This window comes from Aulonocara stuartgranti (assembly GCF_965226115.1).
Source record: "Aulonocara stuartgranti genome assembly, chromosome: 17".
Taxonomy (NCBI): domain Eukaryota; kingdom Metazoa; phylum Chordata; class Actinopteri; order Cichliformes; family Cichlidae; genus Aulonocara; species Aulonocara stuartgranti.
In genome coordinates, this window is record NC_138953.1 from 5,829,336 (window position 1) to 5,854,787 (window position 25,452).

General features: G+C 38.5%; 1 protein-coding gene across 2 annotated transcripts in view; it reads left to right on the forward strand.

The window, feature by feature from the left end:
* Positions 1–1,167: 1,167 nt before the first annotated feature.
* jak1 (Janus kinase 1) overlaps positions 1,168–25,452 on the forward strand; it is a 32,359-nt gene continuing 8,074 nt past the window's right edge. Inside the window, exons 1-16 of one of the 2 annotated variants that reach the window (XM_082511893.1) lie at positions 1,168–1,443; positions 9,449–9,657; positions 11,021–11,144; positions 14,458–14,608; positions 14,990–15,153; positions 15,289–15,557; positions 16,314–16,429; positions 16,868–17,050; positions 17,535–17,692; positions 17,956–18,070; positions 18,557–18,755; positions 22,802–22,911; positions 23,176–23,328; positions 23,429–23,516; positions 23,609–23,736; positions 23,881–24,019. In XM_082511893.1, coding sequence (XP_082368019.1) covers positions 9,456–9,657; positions 11,021–11,144; positions 14,458–14,608; positions 14,990–15,153; positions 15,289–15,557; positions 16,314–16,429; positions 16,868–17,050; positions 17,535–17,692; positions 17,956–18,070; positions 18,557–18,755; positions 22,802–22,911; positions 23,176–23,328; positions 23,429–23,516; positions 23,609–23,736; positions 23,881–24,019 — 2,299 coding nt within the window. In that variant the 5' untranslated portion in view covers positions 1,168–1,443; positions 9,449–9,455. The remainder of the gene's footprint in view (positions 1,444–9,448; positions 9,658–11,020; positions 11,145–14,457; positions 14,609–14,989; positions 15,154–15,288; positions 15,558–16,313; positions 16,430–16,867; positions 17,051–17,534; positions 17,693–17,955; positions 18,071–18,556; positions 18,756–22,801; positions 22,912–23,175; positions 23,329–23,428; positions 23,517–23,608; positions 23,737–23,880; positions 24,020–25,452) is intronic. The other variant, XM_082511894.1, reaches the window with a different exon arrangement.

The window sequence follows — 25,452 nt, forward strand, 5'->3', positions numbered from 1 at the left end:
TTTTATAGCAAGTAAGCCCTGATCAGATGACCTCAAAGACCTGCTAGGGACATAGGGCTGTAGCAGATCAAAGATGTAGGCAGGTGCAGTCCGTGCACAGCTCTGTAGGTCAAGACCAGGATCTTAAAATCAACTCTAAATTTAACAGGAAGCCAGTGTAACTGAGATAATAACGGTGTCACAATGGTCAACCTCAGTTATTTAATCTTATCCACCTTCACTTACACCACATCATGCATTTTCACTGTTACACCTGTCTCCTTCTCATTCACTACATTTCACAAGTAAATACTTTATGTATTTACTCTGCTTCTATTTGTACTTTAGCGCCATTACGTGCTTTTGTAGTAACTTAGATTTTTGTTTCATTAGAGACCAGTCAGAGTTTTTCGAGAAAAAAACACACTGTTGAATATCAAACCAGCGTTTTGATTGGCCCCTTAAAGGTGTGTCTCAGCTAAATGACCATTTTGGGGAATAATTAGTTAAAAGTCTACCTTATTATTTTTTTTAAAAAAAGTGTGTGTGTGTGTGTGTGTGTGTGTGTGTGTGTAGGGGGTGGGCACAGCTTCAGCTAGTTAGCTAGCTAGTTAGTTGTAGGTAGTTCCATCTGCTCTAATTGCTGGAGCACAGCAGTTACAAGTGATGAATAATGAGTTTGAATACTTTAATATAATTCCCAATCTTTCTTTTTTATATAAATCTTTGCTCATTCACTTAACCTATAAGAAGCTTTAAACGCATGGCTTGTAATAGACTAATTTTACAGTGTTGTATTGGTTCTTAGATAGAGAATCTAAATGCGTCTTCCATAGTTGTAAGCGGATAAGAAAGAGGATGAGTGAAAGCTGGGTTTTACTTTTGCATAGTCACTTACATTACTGACATTCCTTGGCATTTTTGCATCGAAGATATTAAATGCAGTTAATAAATACATCAGTTCATTGTTTAATTTTACTTGAGTTTTTTTTCTTTCTGTATCATCATCATCACGTCGTTTAAGCTAAATCTGCGGCTGTAAGTAACCCACAATGCTCAGAAAGTGTGAATAACAGTTTAATTTATGTTTATCGCCGCTCAAGGACTTGTGTCGTCATCTCCAGTGAAAGGTCTCACAGCCAATCAGCTGCCGGCTTTTACCGCCAGCCACTGCGTCGTTTTCGGGAAGGGGACGTTTCTTGTCAGGAAGGGTTAGAGCTAGAGTCGAGGAAGGCTGTTTTCTCCACCGCCAGAAAATACGGTATACTAACGGGGGAAAACTGTGGAATTAACTTCGCACCGCTTTTCTTTGGGATATTTATACTTTTTTGGGACGTTTTGGAATTAATATACAACATCTGATACTCACGAAGCTTTTAGAGAAAGCGCACCGACTTGGTCGACGCGTCTAATGTACAAAACGAAACGGAAGTAACTTGCCAGCTGTCTGGCCAAGCTTGGTAGGTGAGTAAATAACCGTTTATTAAATATTTCCGTCGAACACAGAGCACGTCTTCTGGTCTGTTAAACACATCCTGTCGTTTATCATCATTCTCCGATGCTGCCAAGAGTAAAAATGTTGGCGTTGGGCTTTTCTTTGGCAATCTAAGTTAACTTACTAGCTAGCATGCTCACGTTAACCAACGTCAATGCACTTGATAGGAATGGCACCGCCTCCATTGTCCCTGTCACAATACAGGAAGATGGGTTAAACTATAATTATATTATTTAAACAATACAGAAGTACGGTGAAGGATAAGTAGGCTTAAGGAAAGCGAGGACGAATTATTAGCATATGTATTACACAATTTATGTAATCCGATCTACCGTAATATACAAAAAGAGTCCATTATGTTCCATTAAACATTTAACAACATGTCAAGGAAAATCGTGGATTAGATTGACATGGATACTCTGTGTTTATGATTGTTATAAAGGATTTGGTAATAATGGTTAATCTCAGGATTTGTATCTGACAAAGTGGACCCAGAGGTGACTAACACAGAAAAGGCAGAATTACATAAAATGATTGGCTTCGGCATTTTTATGAATTGTATTCATTAGAAGAGAACAAACACATGTGGGATTAATTTTGTATCCTCCACATGAAATTAGTACACTACAGTCGACTGATCAGTTTATAAATCAAATCTACACGTTTTTTTTTTAAAAGACGTTTCTTTTCTTTCTTTTTTTTATAGCAAAATGACAAAGCCACTAGTTTCATCTTTTCAAATGTGATTATTTCTGTTTTCCTGTTTGTGATTTATGCTACTGCCGTTGTTTTGTTGTTGTTGTTTTTTTCATTGTTGTAGACAAGACATTTAGCTTGGATTCTGGGAACTCGTGATGGGTCTTTCCCACGATTTTTGACGTTTTGTATAACCCACACAGTAGACCAGACAATTAACTGACGCAGAAGCCTTTGGTCCAGTGATAGTAAGTGAAAATAAACTCCTGTTTCAGGCTGGAAATGTCACATTAAGTAAAATAAAGCCACGCAGTGAAAGGTAAGTGGCTTTGAGGCTGACAGAGGTGGGCACATGTTTTTTTTTTTGATCCACAGCACACAAAAAAACACATAACCAAAGAGGCATGTTGAACATTAATTAGAATATAGTTCCTAGAGCTTTTCCCCAGCTGTACTTTTGGTCGAAAATTTATTGATCAGATTGAACAAGCAGCAGATTTATCTGCAATGATAACCAAAAATGATGAATAGATTAGTGTAATTCAAAAATATTATGGATGACATTTTTTAATGTGCATACATATGGAAACGTGATCACAGTTGAACTTTACTTTGATATTGTTGATCTCGGTATGCCCACCTTTTGGTATTCACCCTGATATTTGACATCAAAGAGAAAGTTATGATGACTTTTTCTCCTGATAGCTAAGTGGCACTTTTGATGGTAATGCTTGACCATATTTGAGTTTCTCTGTATTGTTATTTAAGTGAGACACTTATGTAACACATTATTGATACCTAATTAAAAATTGTTACAAAATGGTCCTTCCTTTTTTTTCTTTTTGTTTTAAGTTTAGTTTCACTCATTACCTACTTCTTTTCTGTCTTATTATTAGTTTCTTCTGAAATCTTAAGTGCAGGTACTGTATGGTAAAGATTTAATTCTATTAATTCCATACTGATAAATGTTTAAAAAATGTGGTCTGGAATGTATTTTTTTCACCTTCTAAACTACATAACATAGGATTCAAAAATAATAACTAACCTATAATAAAAACAAAGTCTGTATCCCTTGCCATCCAATCACTTCGTCATGCTTCCATAAGTTAACAGAAAATAAAACAGAGCCAGGTTAATGAACAGTCTATGAAAATACTTTTATCTTTTGACTCATTGTGTTGTGGCTTAGACACAAGTCATATGATTATGACAAAAGTAACGGATTGAATGTGAATCATCTGAAACAGAAAGTAAAATTTAAGTCTTTCGTAGAATTGGGCACCACTTAAATGATCTTTTAATTGCTTGACTTTCCTTAGACCCTTATAATGGATTAATACTGCTGTCAGAACCCAGTACTTCTTGGTCTTACAGCATTAATAATTAAACTGTAATTGAGCTATAGCTAAAAGTTGTTGATCAGTAGACCAATTATTTGTTAACTGATTAATCATTTGAGCTGATTATAAACCCATAATGAAATGGGTGAGGAGCTAAAAAGGATTTTTTTTAACTGACAGGATAAACATAGGGGATCCCCAAAATAAGATGGATATTATTATCATTATTTTGAATTATGAAGCAAAGCTACTTTGTAGAGCCAACTGTAAACTGCAAATGAGCTGAATAGGTTCCCTTTAAAAAACTTGTCTTGGGCACCGAATGTACTTGACATTTGAATAGAATTCAACTGAAAAAGAAAGAAAAGGTATTGAGATGGTGAGAGAAACCACATCATCCGGTGGGGTGTGAGGCCCAGACTAGGGAAGGCAATTGTGTGGCCTGTGTACTCAGTCACAGGTAGGACCATTTGACTTCCTTCAGTTTGATTCTGATATAATAGGTTGATTCCAGCAGTCTACTGGCAAGCACTGGTTTACAAAATTTGTCCCATGAAGGACTTTGGATTTTGGTCTTTGCAAACACTGACAATGTAGGCTATGCTCTTATTTGCACGTGTAGCACTGGAGCTCCATCTGATAATCCAAGTAACATTTTAATTGCACTCCATAAAACTCATAAACACCTGTGCTTGCTTGAATGCAGCTATAGTACATGTATGCAACAGTAGAATGTCATAGGGGGGGAAAAAAGCTCTTTTTTTCCATTTTCACTTTCTTGATATTCACATGAATTTGTTCCCATGGTGCTTTTAATCCATATTTAAATCCATTTTAAATCAGACAGTCTTAGTTTTCAGTAGTTAGGGAAAAGTGACCAGTGATTTCATCATTTTGGATTCATTGTGGATGGTTAATGCATGAACTGTAAGTTATACAGTAATGTAAAGTGTGCATTTAGCGCCCTATGCTGCCTAAGTGATCCACACAACATTTCAAATGTAATTGAGTTTATAGGAACGTAAGTAAAAACATGTCTAGCCTGTATAATAGTCTGTATTATGTTGACCTGTGTGGACATATCACAGACATAAGGATGTCGGTGGGAAATGTGTTTTTCGTTATACAACATATACTTGGGGAAATCAGGAAATGGTTTCGTCCCATAGTTTGTCCACCTCCAACTCTGTTGTTCGTAATACTTTGAGCACAGGTAGCAAAGTATGCATCACATGCTGAGCATGTCTTGACATTAACTTTTCTAACAAATATCTTAACTACATTGCCTCATCATTTTCCACATTCAACAGAACTCGTCAATACCTGATACAACGTGAATAGAACTCACTTCTCCAATAGAATAAGAACCTGAATTGCAGTTAGAGGAGTCCCGTCAAGCACTTTGCAGATATATTGCTAGTGGTTTTCACACATGAATCATATCAGGGCATTGCTCAAAGTATTCCTTTCTCAGTGTAGTGAACAATATAGTTTCCTTTAAATGTGTTACTATTAGAAATGCTGGAAAAAAAGAACTGTTAATTACTTTATTGTTACACTTGGACACGCGCAATTGGACTTTGTATTTGGGTTGGGAGTTGGGAGGTTAATGGCAGTTTAATGGGATTGGTTTTGACTTTTGCATTGTCACACATAGATGGATAATGTTGAGAAAGGTTAGGGCTACAGTGCTTGTGTCAAGTATGACTCCTGTCTGCAGAACATCATAGGGGAACATTAACGACAAGGCTGGTGGTGACTAATACATCCACTGTTGCAGCTTTAAGGCAACACATTCTGTCTTTTTTTTTTCTATGAAAATGTGGAGGCATTCTTTGTTCTGACTTTTGTGAAGACTTTTAATTTTAACTACACCTCAGAAAATTCAGCTTTTACTGTCAGACAATCGTAACATCATAAACTCTTCCAAGGTCTTGTTTTGTTCAGTGAAAAAAAAATGCTTCAGACATAATGTAGACGTGAAGTTACCGAGGGAACCAGCGCTTAACAATTAGTTTTTTCAACTGCTGTGGAAAGTAGTGGCGTAATCATTGCAAAAGCCTCATCGAACTGGTGTCACAAGTTTGCTGCCATGTCATTTGTGTTTGCTTTATGATAAACTTCATGATAAACTGTGTTTATCATTAGGATGAACTTTGTTTGTTGTAAAATGTATTTCTCATAGATACATCTTATGCATTTTTACATTTTAATATGAAACAAAAAAGGGATAGTGACTTTCTAAAGTACTGATGATAACTGAAGTAATAATAATAATAATAATAATGGATTGCATATATATAGCGCTTTTCTAGGCACCCAAAGCGCTTTACAGTTCCACTATTCATTCACTCTCACATTCACACACTCAGTGCTCAGAGGAACACTGCCTGAGTTACAAATAAAAAGAATGAGTCATTGAAATTCTCTTCTTAAGAAACTCAGCTGTAACAGTGATGAAAAGTGATGAGAAATTATAAGTGCTAGATGAAAGCTGGTGTAGGGGAAACAAGCTTAATGCGGGGGATATGGCATTGAGTGGAATTATTAAACACCACCACCAATAATAATAACAGTAATATATACGGATATGAGCTTGATAGGGATATATAGCGTTAGGAGGTCAGCATTATGAAGCGTAGCCCTAGAATGATTAATAAATGGAAGTTTTTCTCTTTTAAGTAGCTAAAAGAAACTTTAGAAGGGAAATTTTCTCTAAATAGAGGCTACAAAGAGACTGAGACGTAAATAGATAAACAAACGCAATTAAATGTTAAATATTTATTTTTAATGCTACAATAAAAAAACAAAGAAATATGATTAACGAATGACTCTGAAACGAGAGCATGCAGGGAAAAATGTGCAGCATAGTTGATAAATGCAGCAATACAGTGAATTTTTAATTGTATCAATACAGAAAACTGAGTTAACTGAGAACAAGGCTAGTTATGGTACTGCTGTGTGCCTAAGCTGGGTGCTGAGTTGTGGTGAGGTGGGATTGCTGGAATGTCAGCTTCTTGCAGGATGTTGATATCTCTCGGTAAACAAAAAACTCAAAGTTGCTCAAGCTCATCATGGCGTATACGTGAAGTATTGGCAGCAAATTCCAGAAACCAAATATTATTTTGTGCTTTGCTCCTGATGACCTTTTTGTTCTTAATTTGTCAAGTGAGGCTTAATTCAGTCTTTAAGGTTAAATTCAAGTTTGTCTTTTTTTCCAATAATCGTTGCTCCCGTGCCTGGGCTTTTATGCAATATTTTATTTAGAAGTGTGTTGTATTCCATGCTGAATAATAGTTAATTGTTTTGTTAATTGTGTATGTTGAGAGCAGAAGTTCTTGTGGTGAAAAACTGACAATCAGAATACTTTAATAATCACTGAGGAAATTATGTAGACAAACAGTCTAAGTACTAAGTAAAGGACAAAGAAATAAATAAGAAAAAAGTGCAAGTAAAGAGAAAAAGCAGGAGCAACTGAAACAGGCTGCATGCTGGTTGATGTATGTGCACTTGACTCAAGCATTGCATGGTTAAAGCCCTTCCCCACTTGCTGTACGGGAATCTGCTAGAAAGTGCTGTGATTTCAAATCTCGTGGCTCTCTGGGGTCTTAAAACACATACTCTCTTGGTTTGTTGGTCTGCTTCTGTAGTGAGAACGTGTTGTCCTGTTGGAAGATGTGAAGAACATCCAGGCCACCTGGGTTGGCTGGAAGACTGTTTACTTAGCCTAGCAGGGTGAAGGACACTGTCTCAGCTGAACTCTGGACACGCACACACATACATATACACTGATATGCACACACTCATCCCCCTCCCTTTCCAAACGCCTTCGACGCTTATTCCCTTCCAATGCTGACGGTGGATCAAGGAGACCAGCGCACAGGCTGCAGGCCCGGATGTACTGTCTAAATCGGCTGTCTCTCACCCTTTACCCACCCCTGTTGCTTGTCATGTGTTTCTTTGGCGTATTTAGAGTTTTTTTTTCATGTGCAGAGGTGTTTTTTTCTGTTCTCAAACTGATCTCCCTGTTGAAGCTCAGTCTGGGGGGAGTTATTTTTTTTCTCCTTATCTTTCCTCATGTGGTGCATTTTCCATTGTTATACCTCTGTGACCTGTCTTCCCCATGTGATGTTTGTGTAATGTATGTATGGTCAGAAGGGTAAGTCGGCGCTGGCAAAGGTCGGCAGCCTTAACCCAATTTCCTTCGGGGTCAACCTTCAGGATCAATAAAGTTTTATTGAATTGAATTGAATTGAATTGAACATGTCATAGTAGTGGTTCTCCTGGGCTCTGCCAACATTAAATAATCTATATAGCACGTAGACCATGTTGTTCAAAAAAAGAATTGGTGAAAATGTGACACTTTACATTTTAAATCCTAAACCTAACCTGTTCTGTTCAGCACATCTTATTATGATAGGCATGATTTCAACAAGGTGCTAGAAAAATTCCTCAGAGTTGTTTGTTCTTATTGACATGATTGCATCACTCCGCTATTGCAGAACAGTTGATTGCAAATCTTCCGTTCCACCACATCCCAAAAATGCTCTATTGGGTTGAGACCTACTAGTAGCTGTGAATGGCATTTGTGTACAGTGATCTCATTTTCATGTTTGGGAAATCTAAATGAAATGCATACATGGTGGTATATACAGGGATGGACAGCAGCAATACTCAGGTAGACTGTGGTATTTGAACAACGGTCAGTTAGTAATAATGACCCCTAAGTGCACTAAGAAAAGAAAATCCCCCACACCACCACTAGCAGCAGCAGCAGCCTGAATCTTTGGTTTAAGGCAGAACGGAAGGTTTTCCAAATTATGACCCAACCATCTGGAAGTTGCAGGACAAATAAAGGCTCACAAGACCAGACAGCATTTTTCCAATTTCCTATTGTCCAAGTTTGGTGAGCCCTGTGAATTGTAGCCTCAGTTTCCTGTTCTGAGCTTACAGGAGTGGTGCCCATTATGGTCTTCTGCTGCTTTAGCCTGCCAGCTTCAAGGTTTCACATGTTGCTCTTCAAAGTATGCTCTTTTACATACCTTGGTTGTAACACGTTTTTATTTTAGTTACCGTTGCCTTCCCATCAAATCGAAGCAGTCTGGCCAATCAACACTGACAACTACAAGACACTTCTGCAGAACTGCCACTCAATGGATATTTTTTCTGTAAACCATAGACATGGTTCTGTTGAATATAAGTAATTGTCAGCCCAGCCTATATGATATAAACATCCATGCCACTTAAGTCACCTTTTTTCACTTTGAACTTGAGCGGTTTGTCTTGACTGGCTGACTTTAAGACCAGGTTGCTGTTGTGTTCAATAACGTTATATAATTACTTATGCTGTAATGGGAATGACGGTTAAGTAACTGCAAAGTTAGTTCTTGTGGTGCTCTCAAGCTTATAATGATTTTATTTAGTAATTAGTTTAAGATAGTGAACTTCCTTTAAGGCAATACAACTAAGTAAGAAGAACTAAAGTTTGAAAAGCTGTGACCATTAGTAGAATATTGAATATAATTGAAGTTTTCAATGAGTTATCATGTGACTATGGTCACAATGTTATAGCATTAGAGCTGCCAGAGAACAAAAACTGTATATTAAAATATGTACAGAGTAACACATTACAAAATAACTAAAATATTAATTAGATTAAATATTATAGTTTGAATATGTGATCCCTGACAGTGGCAGAGGATGCAAAATATCTGTTCCTCAACTAGAAACAGGAAATAATTATTAGGAACCTGTGGTACATGAAGCTTGTATGAGTTGCCTGTTCTTCATTCTGTCAGCACAGTAAATTTTCAGTTTTCCTCTCCACAGACCAAAATTTTAAGAATTTCCAAATGTGATTCTAACATTCCCACTTCCTACCCCTACCCCCTTTTTTCTGTTTTTTTTTTTTTTTTTTTTTTTAATTTCACTTCTTTAGGGTCTGAATGCCAACTTTGTACGTGATGGAGTTGGGCAGGCAACTCTGTTTGAAGATGAGGAAACCTAGGAAACCCCAGACTTCTTCCTCACCTGCTTCCATTAAAGGCCTGGAAATCCACTTTTACAGACTTGACATTGACCCACTGAAATACCCAAAAGGCCACTACACTGCTGAGAACCTCTGCGTGGACGCTGCCAAGAAATGCTGTAAGTGGCTGACTTGTTTACAGAATTGTCATTTGCCAGTTCTTTGATTTAATCTTTTCCTGTTGCAGTAATTAAGAGTGTATTTTCCTTTTTTCTCTGTAACTGAATATAGTATATAGTAAAATGGGTTATCCAGATTCAAAAGACAAAAGCATAAAGTTATTAATAATGATTAGCTTTAATCTTATACCTATTGCGTGCAATCTTACATATGCTGACTGTCAAGTTTTAGATTTTGTCAAAATCAGAAAAGTATATTAAGCAAAAGTACACTTCTTTTTGTCTCTGTTTAAAAATAATAACAATAATAATGGATTGCATTTATATAGCGCTTTTCTAGGCAGCCAAAGTGCTTTACAATTCCACTATTCATTCACTCTCACATTCACACACTGGTGGAGGCAGCTACAGTTGTAGCCACAGCTGCCCTGGGGCAGACTGACAGAAGCGAGGCTGCCATATTGTGCCATCGGCCCCTCTGGCCATCACCAGTAGGCGGTAGGTGAAGTGTCTTGCCCAAGGACACAACGACCAGGACAGAAAGAGCTGGGGATCGAACCGGCAACCTTCCGGTTACAGATGAGCTTCCCAACCCCCTGAACCACAGTTGTGGAACCAGATTATATTCGTTGTCTCTTAAACAGTCTCATTGCCTTTACATGTATGCACATTTATTTCTCTAACTAAACAATAATACTGTTAGCTGCCTAGCTTCCATTGTCACAATGGTGGGATTTCAAACTTGATACTGAGAACCAGGAACATACATGATACTTTATGGAACTTTGGTATTGAAAGGTACCAGAAGCTTCAGTTTTGGTGACATCCAGACAAATGTGAACAATGTTTAAATGTGAGGCTGTAAGAAGGAGTAAGAAAGATATCAATATCATCATTGCAGCTTTTTACCTGCAACAACTCACTTTCACCCAAGTGTGAGGTGAAAGTAAAAACATATGAAACATACGAAATAAAAGCTGTTGTTGCTGCTGTGCAAATGTAGCTCTGTAGTGTGAAATGTCTCCCAACTGCTGTCCTTTTACTGCCAGCTTCCTCCATGCTATGTTAGCACTCTGGCTAACAGCCAGTACTCTGCTGCCGTTGCATGGTGTAGTTAACTAAATAGAACTGAACTGAATAGAAATGCTGTAGATCAGTGCATTGTCTCCAGTATCTTATCCAGCTATTCGGGATCCAACCAGATATCTGATCCAGATATCAGACTGGCACATCCCAAGCAGATTGTATTCCATATCTCTTAAACACTCTCTTTAAACAGGCTGTAATCCTCTTCCAATGTCATTATTCTAATAGCCTGACTATTGATCCCCCCCCCCCTCCCCCTCTGCTTTCTGTCTCTCAGCTATCTCTCCCTTGTGCCATAACCTATTTGCCCTGTACGATGAGCTCACTGGCACTTGGTATCCCCCAAACTACGAGTTCGAGGTCACAGATGAAACCAGTATCAAGTTCCACTATCGCATGAGGTAAGAATGATGTCACGGCAGCAAATGAGCGCTCTGGAGTAGGGATGGGTACCGATATCCGGTGCCATTATGGCACTGGTTCTGACATAAACGGTAGTAACCAGACCGAAAAGCAGCGCACATTTCGGTGCTTGTTTTTTTTTTTCCTGAGATGTCATACACTTTGGATTCTAGCCAATCATTTTACCTTTCCAAGGATAGTAGGCAGGCCCAGGTACGTACGTTCTTTTAGAGCAGAGCTACAGATCAAAAATGACCAAGGTGATGCGGTCAAAAGTCTGGCTGTACTTCACAGCAAAAGATGCAAACTCAGCAGCCTGCAACAAGTGCTTTAAGGTGATACTGTGCAAAGGAGGTAACACCTCAAATCTGATGAAACACCTGGCGACACATAGCGTTTTTTTTTTAAAGCCGAGAAATGCACCGTATTTGATAGCTTGCTACAAAACCTCACACCGAGCACATCTACTGCGGGTGTGGTAAATCTCCATTAGTGAGTTAGTGCGTATCGCCTCGTGCGTGCGGCTGGACGGTGCTTATCATTTTGCAGAAATAAAATAAAACCTAAACGATACCCATCCCTACTCTGGAGTTGAATACTCTAATTTTTTATCATATGTGAATTGTTTCCTGTATTGTATCAGAGGGTGTACATTTCGTGATACCAGAAGAGAATACTGCAAATAAAGTTAAACACTGCCAGGCTTTCTTTGCTTTAGTTGACTTGATAAATCTAAAACCCCAGCAGGAAGCAACGGGTTTCACATTATAAACTTTCTCTGTAAAGCAGCACAATTTGCTTCAGGCTCTGTGCATACTCACATAAAAAGGGGCATTTCATGGGTCATTCATGTTAATTATTTTATTGCTGAAAGTGCACTTGGGGCTATTGTTGGTTTTTTTTGTTTTGTTTTTTTTCGCTAAGGTGATGACTGCACATTAGAACTCTGAACTGGAGACATTTAAAAATGAAATATTATTGCCCCATAACCTGACAAAGAAGATCAAAGGGAAATTATTTTTATTGACTGAACAGGTATTCTTAGCATGTGTTCTGTATTATGCAATGCAACACAGTTTGTAATTAATTCTATGGTTCTATTAAGGTACAGCTTAACAGTTTTCACATATAAAACATATTTCCCCTATAGCGACTCGACTGTATTTAGAACATGCCGTAAATGAAAGAGTCAGCTTGTGCTTTCAGCTGATTTTAAACCGTAACTGGTCAGGGGCAGGTTAACGTGGTCTTTCGCAACACATAATACTCTGACTTTAAGCTCGACATAGTTTGCTAAGCTGTAATCCCTCCTAGCTAATATGAGGGACTTGGTTGGGTCCCCTGACAACCCCCCTGATAACCAGCTAGGACAAGTTGCATACTGTATGATGCTCCGAGCCCGATAAAGCCTGACTCAAGAGGTATGGGCTAAAAAGCGAGATTATAGCTTACATCTCAGAGCATCATGCAGTATGCAACTTGTCCTAGCTGGTTATCAGGGGGTTGTCAGGGGACCCAACCAAGTCTTTACAGGCCAGACAGAATATTAGGTGCTGGAATCTGGGCATTGCAACTCAGGCAGAAATTAAAGACGGGAACCTTGACTTGCCTCCTCCTAGCTAGGAACACTGTCAATTAGGTATGGAATCTCTCCTCGCTTGTTGGGATAGAGCAGTGGTTCAAACTGTATTAAAGCAACCATGTCCCAAAAACCCAAAGACACTATTAAGACTAAATTATTTTGTTTCACTTTTGTTTAGCACAAGCTAAGAATTCAGACTTCTGGATAGGGCAGAATTGCTTCCTTATATGGTTTTTTCTGTACTTGTAAGCCATTCTGTGTGCTCTGATTTAAAACAAAAACTTGTCAGCATCAGACATTTTTTCATAAATACGAGTGCTCTTTAAGTAAGACGATAGGATAAGATATTTCACAGTAATAGAATAGAATAAAAATGTCTGGACCAAATGATATATTTGTGATTGATTGGGGAGTTTGGTCATTTCTGGATTACAGCTTTAGTTTTTGCAGCGAGAATTTGTTGTTACTGTGGCGTGTTTTGAACCCCAAATTGAAATGAAACATTTGTTAGACCTTATTTAAAAAAAGAGAAAGGAAAGCCAACACAGGACTCAGCTGAAGGTCAAGGTGAGTGAGGGAGTTGTTTTGCTGCTCATAAAATAATATAGTCTTACAACAGCTATAAAAGGAACTAAAAATAGGAACAGAAAGCAGTTTGTTCTACCATTTCGCGTGATAATGGCAAAGTATTGCAACAGACTCGACCCAGTGAAGAATACTTCAGTGAAGAGTTTATTTTGCCAGTTTTTTAAAACCAGTAAAATAATGCCATATTTGTACTTGACTCTACTACCCCACTGTACTGTGCTACTCACAACTTGAGTAGCATGTCATGCAAAGAGGAAAAAAACCCACTGTGGTGTCAGTTACACTTCCTCTTTATCTGTGCTCTGTTTTGGCAATAGCTAGTAGAGGGAAAATCAAGTGTACATAGAGCCTAACTGTGGTGCATATTTTGTGTATGAGCTTCTTGTATCAAAGTGCAGCCACCTAAAAACAAGTGAGTTATTATGATCATATCATGATATGAACATGGTCTAAACAAAGCACACACAAAGATAAAAATACCATCAGGATAGATTTATATAAGGTCAGAAAGTAGCAAAACAGAGCGTAGATGCAGATATTTTTTTTAAAAAGTTGTAATATTAGAGAATATCGGATGGCATATTTGACAGTATTAATATATCAGTTTGATCAGGTTTTATTAAATTCATGACCTTTTATTGAGCCCTCATTATTTGTTTTATTACTTCTTACTCTTCTTTTCATTCATTTTTCAGTGTTGCTTTGATTTAGGTTACTACTGTTTTGTGCATTGCCCTTTGTCTATTGTTGTTCTTTGAAGGATGTAGACAGATACATGGTGTACACGTATTTCCTCTGTAAAGCACAGGCTAGCTTTAAAATTGCTTCGTTTCAGAGAAAACAGGAAAACGGGTCAAAAAGTAAAAGAAAAAAAACAACAACCAAAAAACCAAAACCTCAAACCTGAGATGGTGGTGTCACTGCCCAGCACTGAAACGCTAACTGGAAAGTCAAATGGAGATGACAGATTAAAAGAGTAACAGAGTAAAAGTCAGCATGGACAGTTTTACATTTCAATCACTCATCATCAGTAATGTGATGCAGACCCACATAAAAAGAAAAACGAAGAAACCAAAGCCATAAATTCCCTCATGTGTATTTATGCTGTGCTGTTAACCAGTCCTCTATCTCTCTGCTGTCAGGTTTTATTTCAGAAACTGGCATAGCTCCATTGAAGGAGAGCCGTATGTCTGGAGGCACTGCATCAGTAAACTCAAAGGAAACAGCCCACAGAAAATACCAGAGGGAACACCGTTACTGGATGCTGACTCCTTGACTTACCTGTTTACTCAGGTTTGTGCTTGCAAGGTTTAGTTTAGACCCTGAATTATTATACTGGTTTTTGTATACACAAGCTTTTACCCATTTATTGTTGCATGTATCAAGAATATAATATCTCAGATCACAGAAAGATCCACTTTGACTCAACTTAACATTTGAATGTTTTTGGTGTGTTATTTTCTTCTTAGTTTTACTTTAAAATCCCATGAAAACACATTATCAATGAAAGCTCATTTTAAAACAACATCAGCTGGTACTCATGTTATTTTTTTTTTTTTTTTTTTTGTTTTTTTAGTGTGTACAATCAGTTTTCCATTAGAGTTCTGTTATGATCAGATGTGTTTGCTGTTTGTCTGATTATCTGCTAAGGATAAATGTATATTTGTTGCACAGAGCCAAAATGACTTTCAGACTGGCGTAGTTCCACTCAGGAGCCCCCAGTCAGAGGCAGAGCAACATGAGATAGAAAACGAGTGTTTGGGCATGGCTGTGCTTGCAATCACTCACTACGCCATGAACGAGAAAATGCCTCTGTCCACTGCTTCCCATGAAATCAGGTAACACAGCTTTTTGATTATTGCCAAAAAAAACGACACCTACTACTAAAATACAGACAGCAGCACAGTGTTTTATTGTATTGACAAAAATGTTTATGCATTCTGTCTTGATCCCCTCCTCTCCCCATTTCCCAGCTACAAACGTTTCATCCCAGATTCGCTGAACCGCAACATTAAGCAGCGTAACATTCTGACACGGATCCGCATCAACAACGTGTTCAAGAAATTCCTCACTGAATTCAACAGTCGCACAGTAAAGGACAGCAACATCACGACATACGACCTGAAGATCAAGTACCTGGCCACGTTGGAGGGTCTGGTCAGCAGCATGGGCAGCGAGGTTTTTGAGCCTTCTTCACTTAGTGTAATTCAGGAGGGAGACTTCTGCAATGGAAGTTACTACGGTAAGTAACTGGAGTGGTGAGAAGGTGCTAATCATGATTTTAGTTTCCCAGGGAGTGTTCCAGATTTGTGACATACAACAGCTCAGGTTGTAGAAAAAAGCACCCTGGCATATTATTTTTTGACTTCCAGCATGACCCAAATTTTTCAGAAGATTTTGAGTAACGAAAGATTCAAACAGTTACTGAGTTAATCCCTGTTAGAGTTTGAGACCAGTCAGGGAATAATACATATAATGAGGAAAACTGTAATTGCTACTCTACCACAAAACTGAGATAACGGCTTGTCTTTACTGTCCTCTGACAGTAGTTTAATTAGCTGCATTGATCTATAGTTGGCAGTGGTTTGGTATGTTTACATGTAGGCTCCCTGTGGTGTCCCACTAGCAGATCTGCAAGAGAGAGAAAAAAAGGTTTGCACCTTGTTGACATCCAAATATACCCAAGACACAGTGAGAACTTTTGCAATGGCTAAAAAACAAAAGTGAAAGAGGATGTTTACACATTGTAACATTAACCCACTTATTACTTAGTAGACCACACCCCGTACTTTTCTAAATAACATGTGAAGATTACAAACACTATAGGGCTGATTACTGAAAGTAATCTGGGGATCTGAGTTTGTTTGTTTGTTTTTCCCTTTTAAACATAAAGTCACCATAGTTAATAACAGATTATTTTGTAAACAATCTTTGTGTAAAATGTTATGTTTCTATGCAACTACTACAATATACGTTTGCTATGTTTACCTGTTTCCAGGATATTATAATCAGAGTCTAGGACACGCTCAGAGTCAGAACATGGAGGCAAGCCGTGACATGCAGGTCCTGGTTACCGGCACCACTGGTATTTCCTGGAGGACGAAACCCACTACAGTGAGTAAAAACCTCAAGGGCCTTTAGTTTCACAATGGTAAATTGAGTAGCAAACAAGTAGTGGACAGATCTCTAACCTGTTATTTGAGAATCCCAGAGACGGCACACCCATTTAATCTGGCCTTAATTTATAAACAAATGAGGAAAACTTAACTTACTGGTGGGTGTTAACAAGTTCATACAAACTTCAGTAAGTTAGGAAATGTGTGCAAAATTGATAAATGTAATCAGTGGCTTTAATAGAAATATTAAATGTTAAACATTGTAATATTTAAAGTATTTTAGTAAAACATTTTATTTTAACATCGCTTAATCACTCGATACATCTCTGATGCACTGAGATCTGTTACAGAATGTCATTGAGACTTTGAAAAGGTGATGCAGCATTTTCAGATTGGCTAAGAAAAAATTATATCCGTGTGTTTGCTTTGTAAACAGTCGTCTGTGGCCTGTAGAGAAAAAGGAAAGTCAAAGAAGAACAAACATGATGCAAAACAGAAGACTGACAAAAAGAAAGATGCAAACGAAGGCTGGGTGGTCTTCTGTGACTTCCATGAGATCACGCATACTGTCATCAAAGAGGCGATGGTCACCATCTATAAACAGGACAACAAGAAGATGGTGAGACTAGTGTGTGTGTGTGTGTGTGTGTGTGTGTGTGTGTGTGTGTGTGTGTGTGTGTGTGTTTTTCCTTTAGTGTTTGCTCAAATGCGTACTTAAAATTTTAAAACTTTTCATTTATAAGTAAAACCAGAAATTGCAATTAAAGTGTTATTAATAATATCTTAAATAAGAATTGTATAAGGATTCATTGTTGAGAAGCCCTGTAGCTTGTTTCTTGCATTCTCTACATTGGTTGTGTTTTTGTTTTTGTATTGTTTTTTTCACCTGCCAAATCAAAGATGGCGCCTCGCTACATTTTATTAGCCATGACAAATTATTTTATCATACTTAATTGTGAAATTAAATTTGAGTTTGTCATTCATCACTGCTCATACTACAGGGCTCGAGAGTGCTGTGGAGTGTTTGTAATAGCTGCTACTTTGATTACTTCTTCCCTTCCTGCTTTCCTTCATCACTCTTTGGATGTCTCTGCACTTTTCAGGAGCTGCTGTTGGATACAAGGGCAGAGGCTCTGTCCTTTGCAGCCCTTGTGGACGGGTACTTCAGGCTGACTGTGGATGCCCATCACTACCTGTGCAAGGAGGTGGCTCCGGCTTCAGTGGTACACAACATCACCAATGGTTGCCACGGACCCATCAGGTTTGTACTGGCAATTTTATTTGAGGAGGATGAGAATGTGCCACATGCAGTTTTATCAAACAAATTCATCATTTGTTGCATGTCATGTTACTGGACAAGGTGATTAAGTCACATCGCAGGCTGAAAAATGTCAAAGTAGAAGCTCCTATAAGAACCTCCATCAAATTTTCCTTGTAGCTTAATATTTCTGGGATATCTTGATTGAACAGCTGTCTCCGGTCAGGTCAGTTAAATCAAATGTCTCGTTGTTTTTCTTTTTGCAGTACGGAGTACGCCGTCCAAAAACTGCGCCAGGAGGGCAATGAGGAGGGCGCCTACATCCTGCGCTGGAGCTGTACTGAATACCAGTACATCATCATCACTGTGGTTTGCAGTGAGGTACTATAGATCTACTGATTAACTGACAAATTCACAAAACACTACTTACCTAAATTTTATTTACTAATTTTTAAATGAGAACAGCAATTTTGGGTTGAGGGGACCACTGTAGACCTCAAATGTATTCAAGCACACAGCCATCTTTGTTGGTCTCTGTTAAATTTCTACAAGCCTGTTTGCCATTCAAAAGCTTAGGAAAAATAATTGAAAGCTGAAGAATTAGCGATTGTTAAATTCTGGCGCCCTTTTCCATAGTTTGTCGGGGTTTTTTCTCTCTGCTTTCTTCTCTTTTCTCTCAATCTCATGCGGTTGCAGCAGATGGCTGTCCTCCCTGCTCCTAGTTCTGGCTGAGGTCTTCTCCTTTTAAAAGGGAGTTTTTCCTTCCCACTGTCACCAAGTGCTTGCTCATAGAGGGTCTTTTAATTGTTGATTGTTGATAAAAGAACTACTTGTTTAAAATGAAAAAATTGTTTATTGTTCATCCAGATTGACTTGAGGGAGTCTCGTCCTGTGCGCCAATACAAGAACTTCCAGATTGAGGTTACCCCCAGTTCCTTCACTCTACACGGCACAGATACATCACAATCCACTCTCAAGGAGCTGCTTGAGCACCTGGAGGGCCAGAATCTGCGTAGCGACAACCTTCAGTTCCAGTTGGTCCGCTGCTGCCCCCCACAGCCAAGAGGTAAGCTTAATGAAAAATAAACAATGGCATTCACAGTAAATGAAGACAAGCTCACAGCATTGCAAATTTACATTATTATTTTCAAGACAAGAATAATAACACAAACACACGAATAGGAACTCTGCATTTTACATCCGTAAATTGACTATTTTTAATGCACAGTCTTACTGCATATGGTAATTTTAACAGTGTTGAATTAATGACACAATAAAGTAATTTCACTGGTTCACAGCAGGTTTTTTCATACATATTGTACATGTAAAACATGTGGCACAGTTAAGCCCATGCAGTGTGTTCTTTTCTCCATCATCATCATCATAAAAGGCAAACTCCAACTAGAGCTGGGCGATATGAGATTTTTTCATATCACGATATGTTTTTTTCATTTCAGGCGATAACGATATCTATCACGATATAAGCCAAATAACTATATTTGTAAGATTTAAATGTGCCGTTGCTCACAAGTAAAATGTGAAATAATCAGCAGCTTGTTTTTAAATATTTATTTCCCATAATAAGTTCAACAGGGTAGATGTACTTAAGGAACATGAGACTTTTTCAGATAAATAAAGGCAAATATTGCAAACTACACAAAAGACAGCCGCTAAAGCGTTTAAGTTTCAAAATAGAACAAACGAAACAGACTACTAAATTGTCAATTCCACTTAGAAACAAAGTATTAATTCTAAAAATAAATCTTAGTTTGTTTTACAGAAGAACAGACAAAACTGACTAACTTTTGTCAATATCAAATAAACTGAGAACTAAAAGGAAATTCTCAATCTCTCCTTGTTGTATAGCTGAGCTTTACAAACAGTTTTAACAGTTACTTTAGTCTGACAAAAGCCGAATGACGAATTAGCGCTTCCAGTCAGAGACTGAGGCTACGTCCACACGTACACGGGTATTTTTGAAAACGGAGATTTTCCGTTTTCGTTTTAAAAAATAATCCCGTCCACACATAAAGGCAGAAATGAAGGAAAACGCTGCTATGAACATGCCAAAGCAGCAGGTGGCGCTAGATTCCTAACCGTGCAGAAATGTTGGCCAATCAGAAGTCTAGAAGCCTCGGTGGGAAAAAGTAAACAAAGCTGGGGCATAGAAGCAGAACCGAGTCGTATGTGTGGAGGGACAGTAACTGTGTGTATATGTAAGCATTTAAACACTGCAGAGAGTAGAATTAACAGTAACAGTATTGTAGAAATTCATTTCACCGAAACAATAACGTGGCACACAGTGTGACGCATGCACCAGTTTATTGTATTTCCAGACTTGTTTTCGGCACAATTTACAGTGCACGCTACTCTGTTTTTTGTCAGACTTGAAATAGCCGAAATACCTTCACACTACGGAACTTCTATGGCTCTTCCGTTCGACAATCTCTCCGGCATTGGAACCATCATCTGTTTTCTCTTCGGTCACGCTCGGTTGATTTTTCTAGTCGGTACACTCATTTCCTCCATTACCCGCTGGCTGCTTCCCAAACAAACACACGTGCGGCTTGGCACTTGTGCTGTACGTAACAAGTCACGCGACGTGAAGCTGCGGCTGTGATTGGTTCGGCTCTGCGCTACTTAATTTGGATCGGCCGACCTTTTTTTTTTTTTTTTTTTTTTTTTTTAAGAGGACAAGAGCGGCGAGGTCTATCGCGATAGCTTAATTTCTCTATCGAGTAAAAGTTATATCGCGATAGATATCGTTATCGTTCTATCGCCCAGCTCTAACTCCAACTTTAATACTGGGTAGGATCAGACATACAACAGATTTTCGACCTATAAAGCTCAGGGAAACAAGTCATTCTTTTTCAGTGGGATATAAAGCTAGATTTATATTTGTTTTCAGGATATATTGGCATGATACCGCAATTATGAAAACTGCGTGTCATCTACTGACAATAGACAAAAATATGAGCACAGACATGAGTAACGATCAGTCTCTTTTGCCAAGATTGGTGCAAATTAGCAGGTCAAAAACTTAATTAGACCTTAAGAGAAGCTGGTGAAAACACAAAAACAATGTCAGAATGTTTGAAATTTATGGAGACTGCATGTACGATTGGTGATTATTGCAGCTGGTCTCTAGATTAAGCTGACTCAGGATGTGAAGAAGAACACTGAGCAGTCTTGAGGAATGGCAGCCCGGAAACTTTACCAGTGGGACACATCGTTGTGTGCCTCAACTTCACAGGGTGTTTCAGTCTTTTATCACAAGCTATTCTGGCATTTTTAAGTTTCTTTTTACCTTACTTGGTTATGTTTCGGGATTAGTAATCTGATCTAGAATACAATATAAAAATTGTGGGACACATAATCAGCAGTGGACCTTGGATTCATTGGGGGTTTCGGCCATTATCACTAGACACCCTCATCCAAGGAGGTCCTGCCCGAGTTATATCAATAATTCAACGTGCATTTCCCTTTTTTTTTTTTTTTTCATGGGTGACTCACAGCCACCTTTTGGGCAACAAATCATTGTAAGATTGAGACGTAATTCTAGCTCATTCTAAGTCATAATAATGGCTTAGCTTGAAAATTGGTTTCGGATGTTTCAGAGCTCTGTGAGTGTGCACTGCTGAGGAACAATGAGCAGTGGCTTTGGTGCTTTCTGACACGTTCTTCATGGACTACTCTTTAAATAGAAATACTTAATTACTTAATTACTTTAATTTGAAATTTGTCATTGCAGCTTTATAGTGAATCCCAACAGTATATTTTTTTTTACATCAAAAGACAGTTTTGCACTTTGTGCAGACTCTAAGTTGTGGATTGCTGTTGAAGTTTAGGTGACTCACTGAGAGTGAAGGGAAGCAGGTCTGGTCAGGTGTGTGTGTGTTTGTCTCTGTAAAATGGTGTCAGAGAGGAAGAGAGTTGTAAATGTGGGTTTCCGGAGCCAATCTAGTGCTCTTGTGTTTACTTCACTCAGGGAAAGGTAGAGCCATTTATGCATGGATGTGTTGGGCTGCTTGTGTTTGTTCAGGGTGTTGTGGTTCAGACAGTCATCTAAATGCTGGCTGCTTTTGGTTAGTCTTTGGTCGGGATGAGCTTTAGAGGAAGACAATAGACAGAAGTGCTGTGTTGTCTCTGCTAAAATATTTATAAGGTGTTACACAACGCTCTGTCTACCACAATAACACCCTTATATGCTCACTTCCTGGGAACAGCATGCAGTTGACTTATTTATTGTTATTTTGGCTCTATGCAGGTTTTTGTTTATCTGTTCTGACAGTAAGATAAATTGTGAAAAATGCTGCAGGGTTTAAGAGTGGGTGAGTATGTGTTGCTTTGTAAGTATCTAGATTAAGGCGAGGTTTTAGTATAGTATATAAAATATCTGATGGGACATGTGGGTGCAGGCTGTGTTTGGCTTTTAGCATGAAACCCAGATTGCATGTTACAGAATAGTGCTCGAGATGCTCTCCGAAATGATGGAGCACAGATGCTGGGTTTTTTCTTCCCCCTTAAACCACAGTGCGTTGGTTTTGTCACAGCAGTAGACACCCACAAACACACATGCATATAGGTAACAGGCACAAAGATACATCTTCACTTGTTCCTCCCACATGTCTCTGTATACACAAAAAATAAACTGAATCAGTATGGTAGCCGAATACGAATATCTGTTCACGTCATTGCCACATTGACGTAATTGTTGAATGCCCGTTTTACCACATTTAAACACGGTTCTTCTTTCATTCAGAACGCCAGGGCCTATATGATCATCTGTACATTTGTAAAATACAATACTTCACTGTAAAAATCATTCTTGCTTATACTTTTAATGTTATTGGATATTTGTATATTTTGATAATAAAGGCATGGTAGTTTTATCTTATTAAATATCAATAATATGTAATATATTAAATATATTAAAGCATCTACAGAGGTAGATTTAAAGTTTTCTAAACAGAATTTAAAATGATAAATACAGAACAGACAGACAGGCCATTTTTATATGAGGGCACACAGTTGTTCGCAAAAATAAGAATCTAAAGTATATCTTTTTAATATGTAATGCTTACAATCAAATCTGTTTTCTTTATGTTACAGAGATTTCAAATCTCCTCGTGGCCACCAAAAACAGAGCAACAGCCCCTAAGAGACACATGCCAGGCAATCAAGTCAGCTTCCCACGCATTCTCAAAGAGGACATTGAACAGGTACTCCTTCTCTCTTCTGTGTTAGTTTCCTTTTTTTGTTTATTCTTTAAATAAATCAAAGAATTACACTTTTTTACATTATTTTAAATGCATTCCGTCGCATTTTATAGTCCGGGCTCTGTTTTTTTTGTATGTGGAAATGAGAGTTACGATGTTTTTGAAAAACCTGTAATAAAATGCTGCAAAAACCTTTCTTGTAGGAGGTATACTTTTGCTTTAATACTTTACACTATAATCTTTTGGGCTCTCTGTTGTGTCAACCAGGAGGAGCACCTGGGTATAGGTACAAAAACCAACATTTACTCGGGCACTCTGAAGGTGAAGGGTGAGGAGGAGGATGATGCAGGATATACATCCTTCCAGGAAGTCAAGGTGGTCCTAAAGGTGCTGGGTTCTGGACACAGGGACATCTCCATGGTGAGCTCCTAAAGATGTGGAACATCCCAGAAAATTCCATCAAATTGTATCTATCCTGTAACATCTAACCATACTGAAATGTTTGTCTTTCTGTTGAAAGGCTTTTTTTGAAACGGCCAGTAAGATGCAACAAGTGTCCCATAAACATATTGTGCTGCTCTATGGAGTGTGTGTCCACCACCAGGAGAGTAAGTGCATATTAGAAGCGGTGTGGTTGTCTAATGAGGTTCTTATTCCTGTGGCTAAGGTTTTTGACACCTTTCTCTTTGTGTACCATAAGATATCATGGTGGAGGAGTTTGTCCAGCTGGGACCACTGGATGTGTTTATGAGGAGACAACAGACTCCACTCAGCACATCGTGGAAGTTCCAGGTGGCCTTGCAGTTGGCATCAGCCCTCAGTTACTTGGTAAGAGAGGAGAACAAAAGACACAGTCCATGAAAACTTGTTTTTAGCCATGGATTAATGTCAATATTAGCGTCTTTTATTAAATGTGAAAGCGTATCCTCTTGATTATGGACGAAAATGTGTTCTGTCCCGTGTTTGTTGTAGGAGGACAAAAAGCTGGTCCATGGCTTTGTGTGTGCTAAGAACATACTGCTGGCCAGAGACGGACTCGGTAATGATGAAGGAGGGCCATTCATTAAGCTCAGCGACCCAGGAATACCAATCACAGTGCTCACTAGAGAGGGTAAGTCCACATACAGACAGGCTCAGTTTGGATTACTAAAAATGAAACTTAAATGGTTACAGAATAGCTGCCATGGAAAATTTCACAGTAACTTTTCTAGTCAGCTGTAACTGAAAGTAAAACCAGTGGATGAGTGTCAGAAAGTTATTGTGCAATCTATAAAGAAAAAGGATGTGTAGTATCTTTCTTAAAAGTTGTTTATGTAGCATTTTCAGTCCGAGAAACATTTCACTCAGCCTCTCATCCAGGTGACTAATATAGTAATACAATAGTATAGCAGTATAGTGCATGCTGCTAAGAGCCAATGATGGGGAAATCAAACAATCTCTGGCTAAGCACAACACAGAAGGAAATGGCCATCTCTGATCTGTGGAGGGGGCCATCTTACAATGCTGTGGTTGTGGCCATTCCCCAACTCTCTGTGAATGTTAGTCATGACCTTTGATCAGTGGTCAGGACAGTTTGCATATTAATGATCATGAAACTGGCCTCACGTCGGGGGTGTTACTTTCGGTCATTCTGCAAATGTAGTACTTATGAGCTTGGGGAAATCTGCAGTCAGCTGAGGCTGAGGAAATCACTGAGGTGAGTTACGAAACGTTTCTCCCACAAAATCAACTTTCTGGTATTTCCTTACGTGGATGATTGAGCGTGCATCAAGATGGATACAATCTTTGCTCGCTGTGGGGACAAAGCCTCCAGTCGTGGCCAAGTGGGTGGAATCACAAGCAGTAAGGAAGTTGACACAAGAGGGCGAGGCTCTGTGCTAAATACAGGCACTAGGAAGCTGGCTCTGGGCCATCTTGCTCTAAGTAATTACCTTAGACCCTCCTCATCCTCATCCATTATCATATTTACTTTTTCCATTCATGACAACGTGTTTTTCCGCACGACACTGATGTCAGACCGTCTTCTTACTGTTAGTCTTGTTACTACAAACTGTATGTTTAAGCCAAAATAATCAGGATTAAAACTGCAAACATAATTAGATGATGTTTAATTTGGCATTGAAACCAGTTTAAAAACAAACCAGGACACAAAGTTTATGAAAACGACAACACATCAATGTTGGCTTGCTTGAGTGACACTTTATCTGATAAACAATTTTCACTTAAATGTGGGGTGACTACTGTTAGCTTTCTCTCTTTTTGCTTCTGTCGTGCCCTCATTTTCTTTCCACTCAACATAGAAAAGATACAAAATGAACATATTTCTGATGAAGCACAGGTAGTTGACCATAATTTAAGGCTAGGTATTGGATCAGAGAAGACAGCGCAACTAGGATATGTCTACTTTCAAATGGCTTATGTTTCTGCTTTTCTGCAAGAGTTATAAGTTGTGTGATGACCCAGTGCGCTTGTATAAACCACAGAACAGAACTGTTTCTGCACAAATGCCCACTGCCATATTCTCCTGGGAAGGCTCCTCCCTCA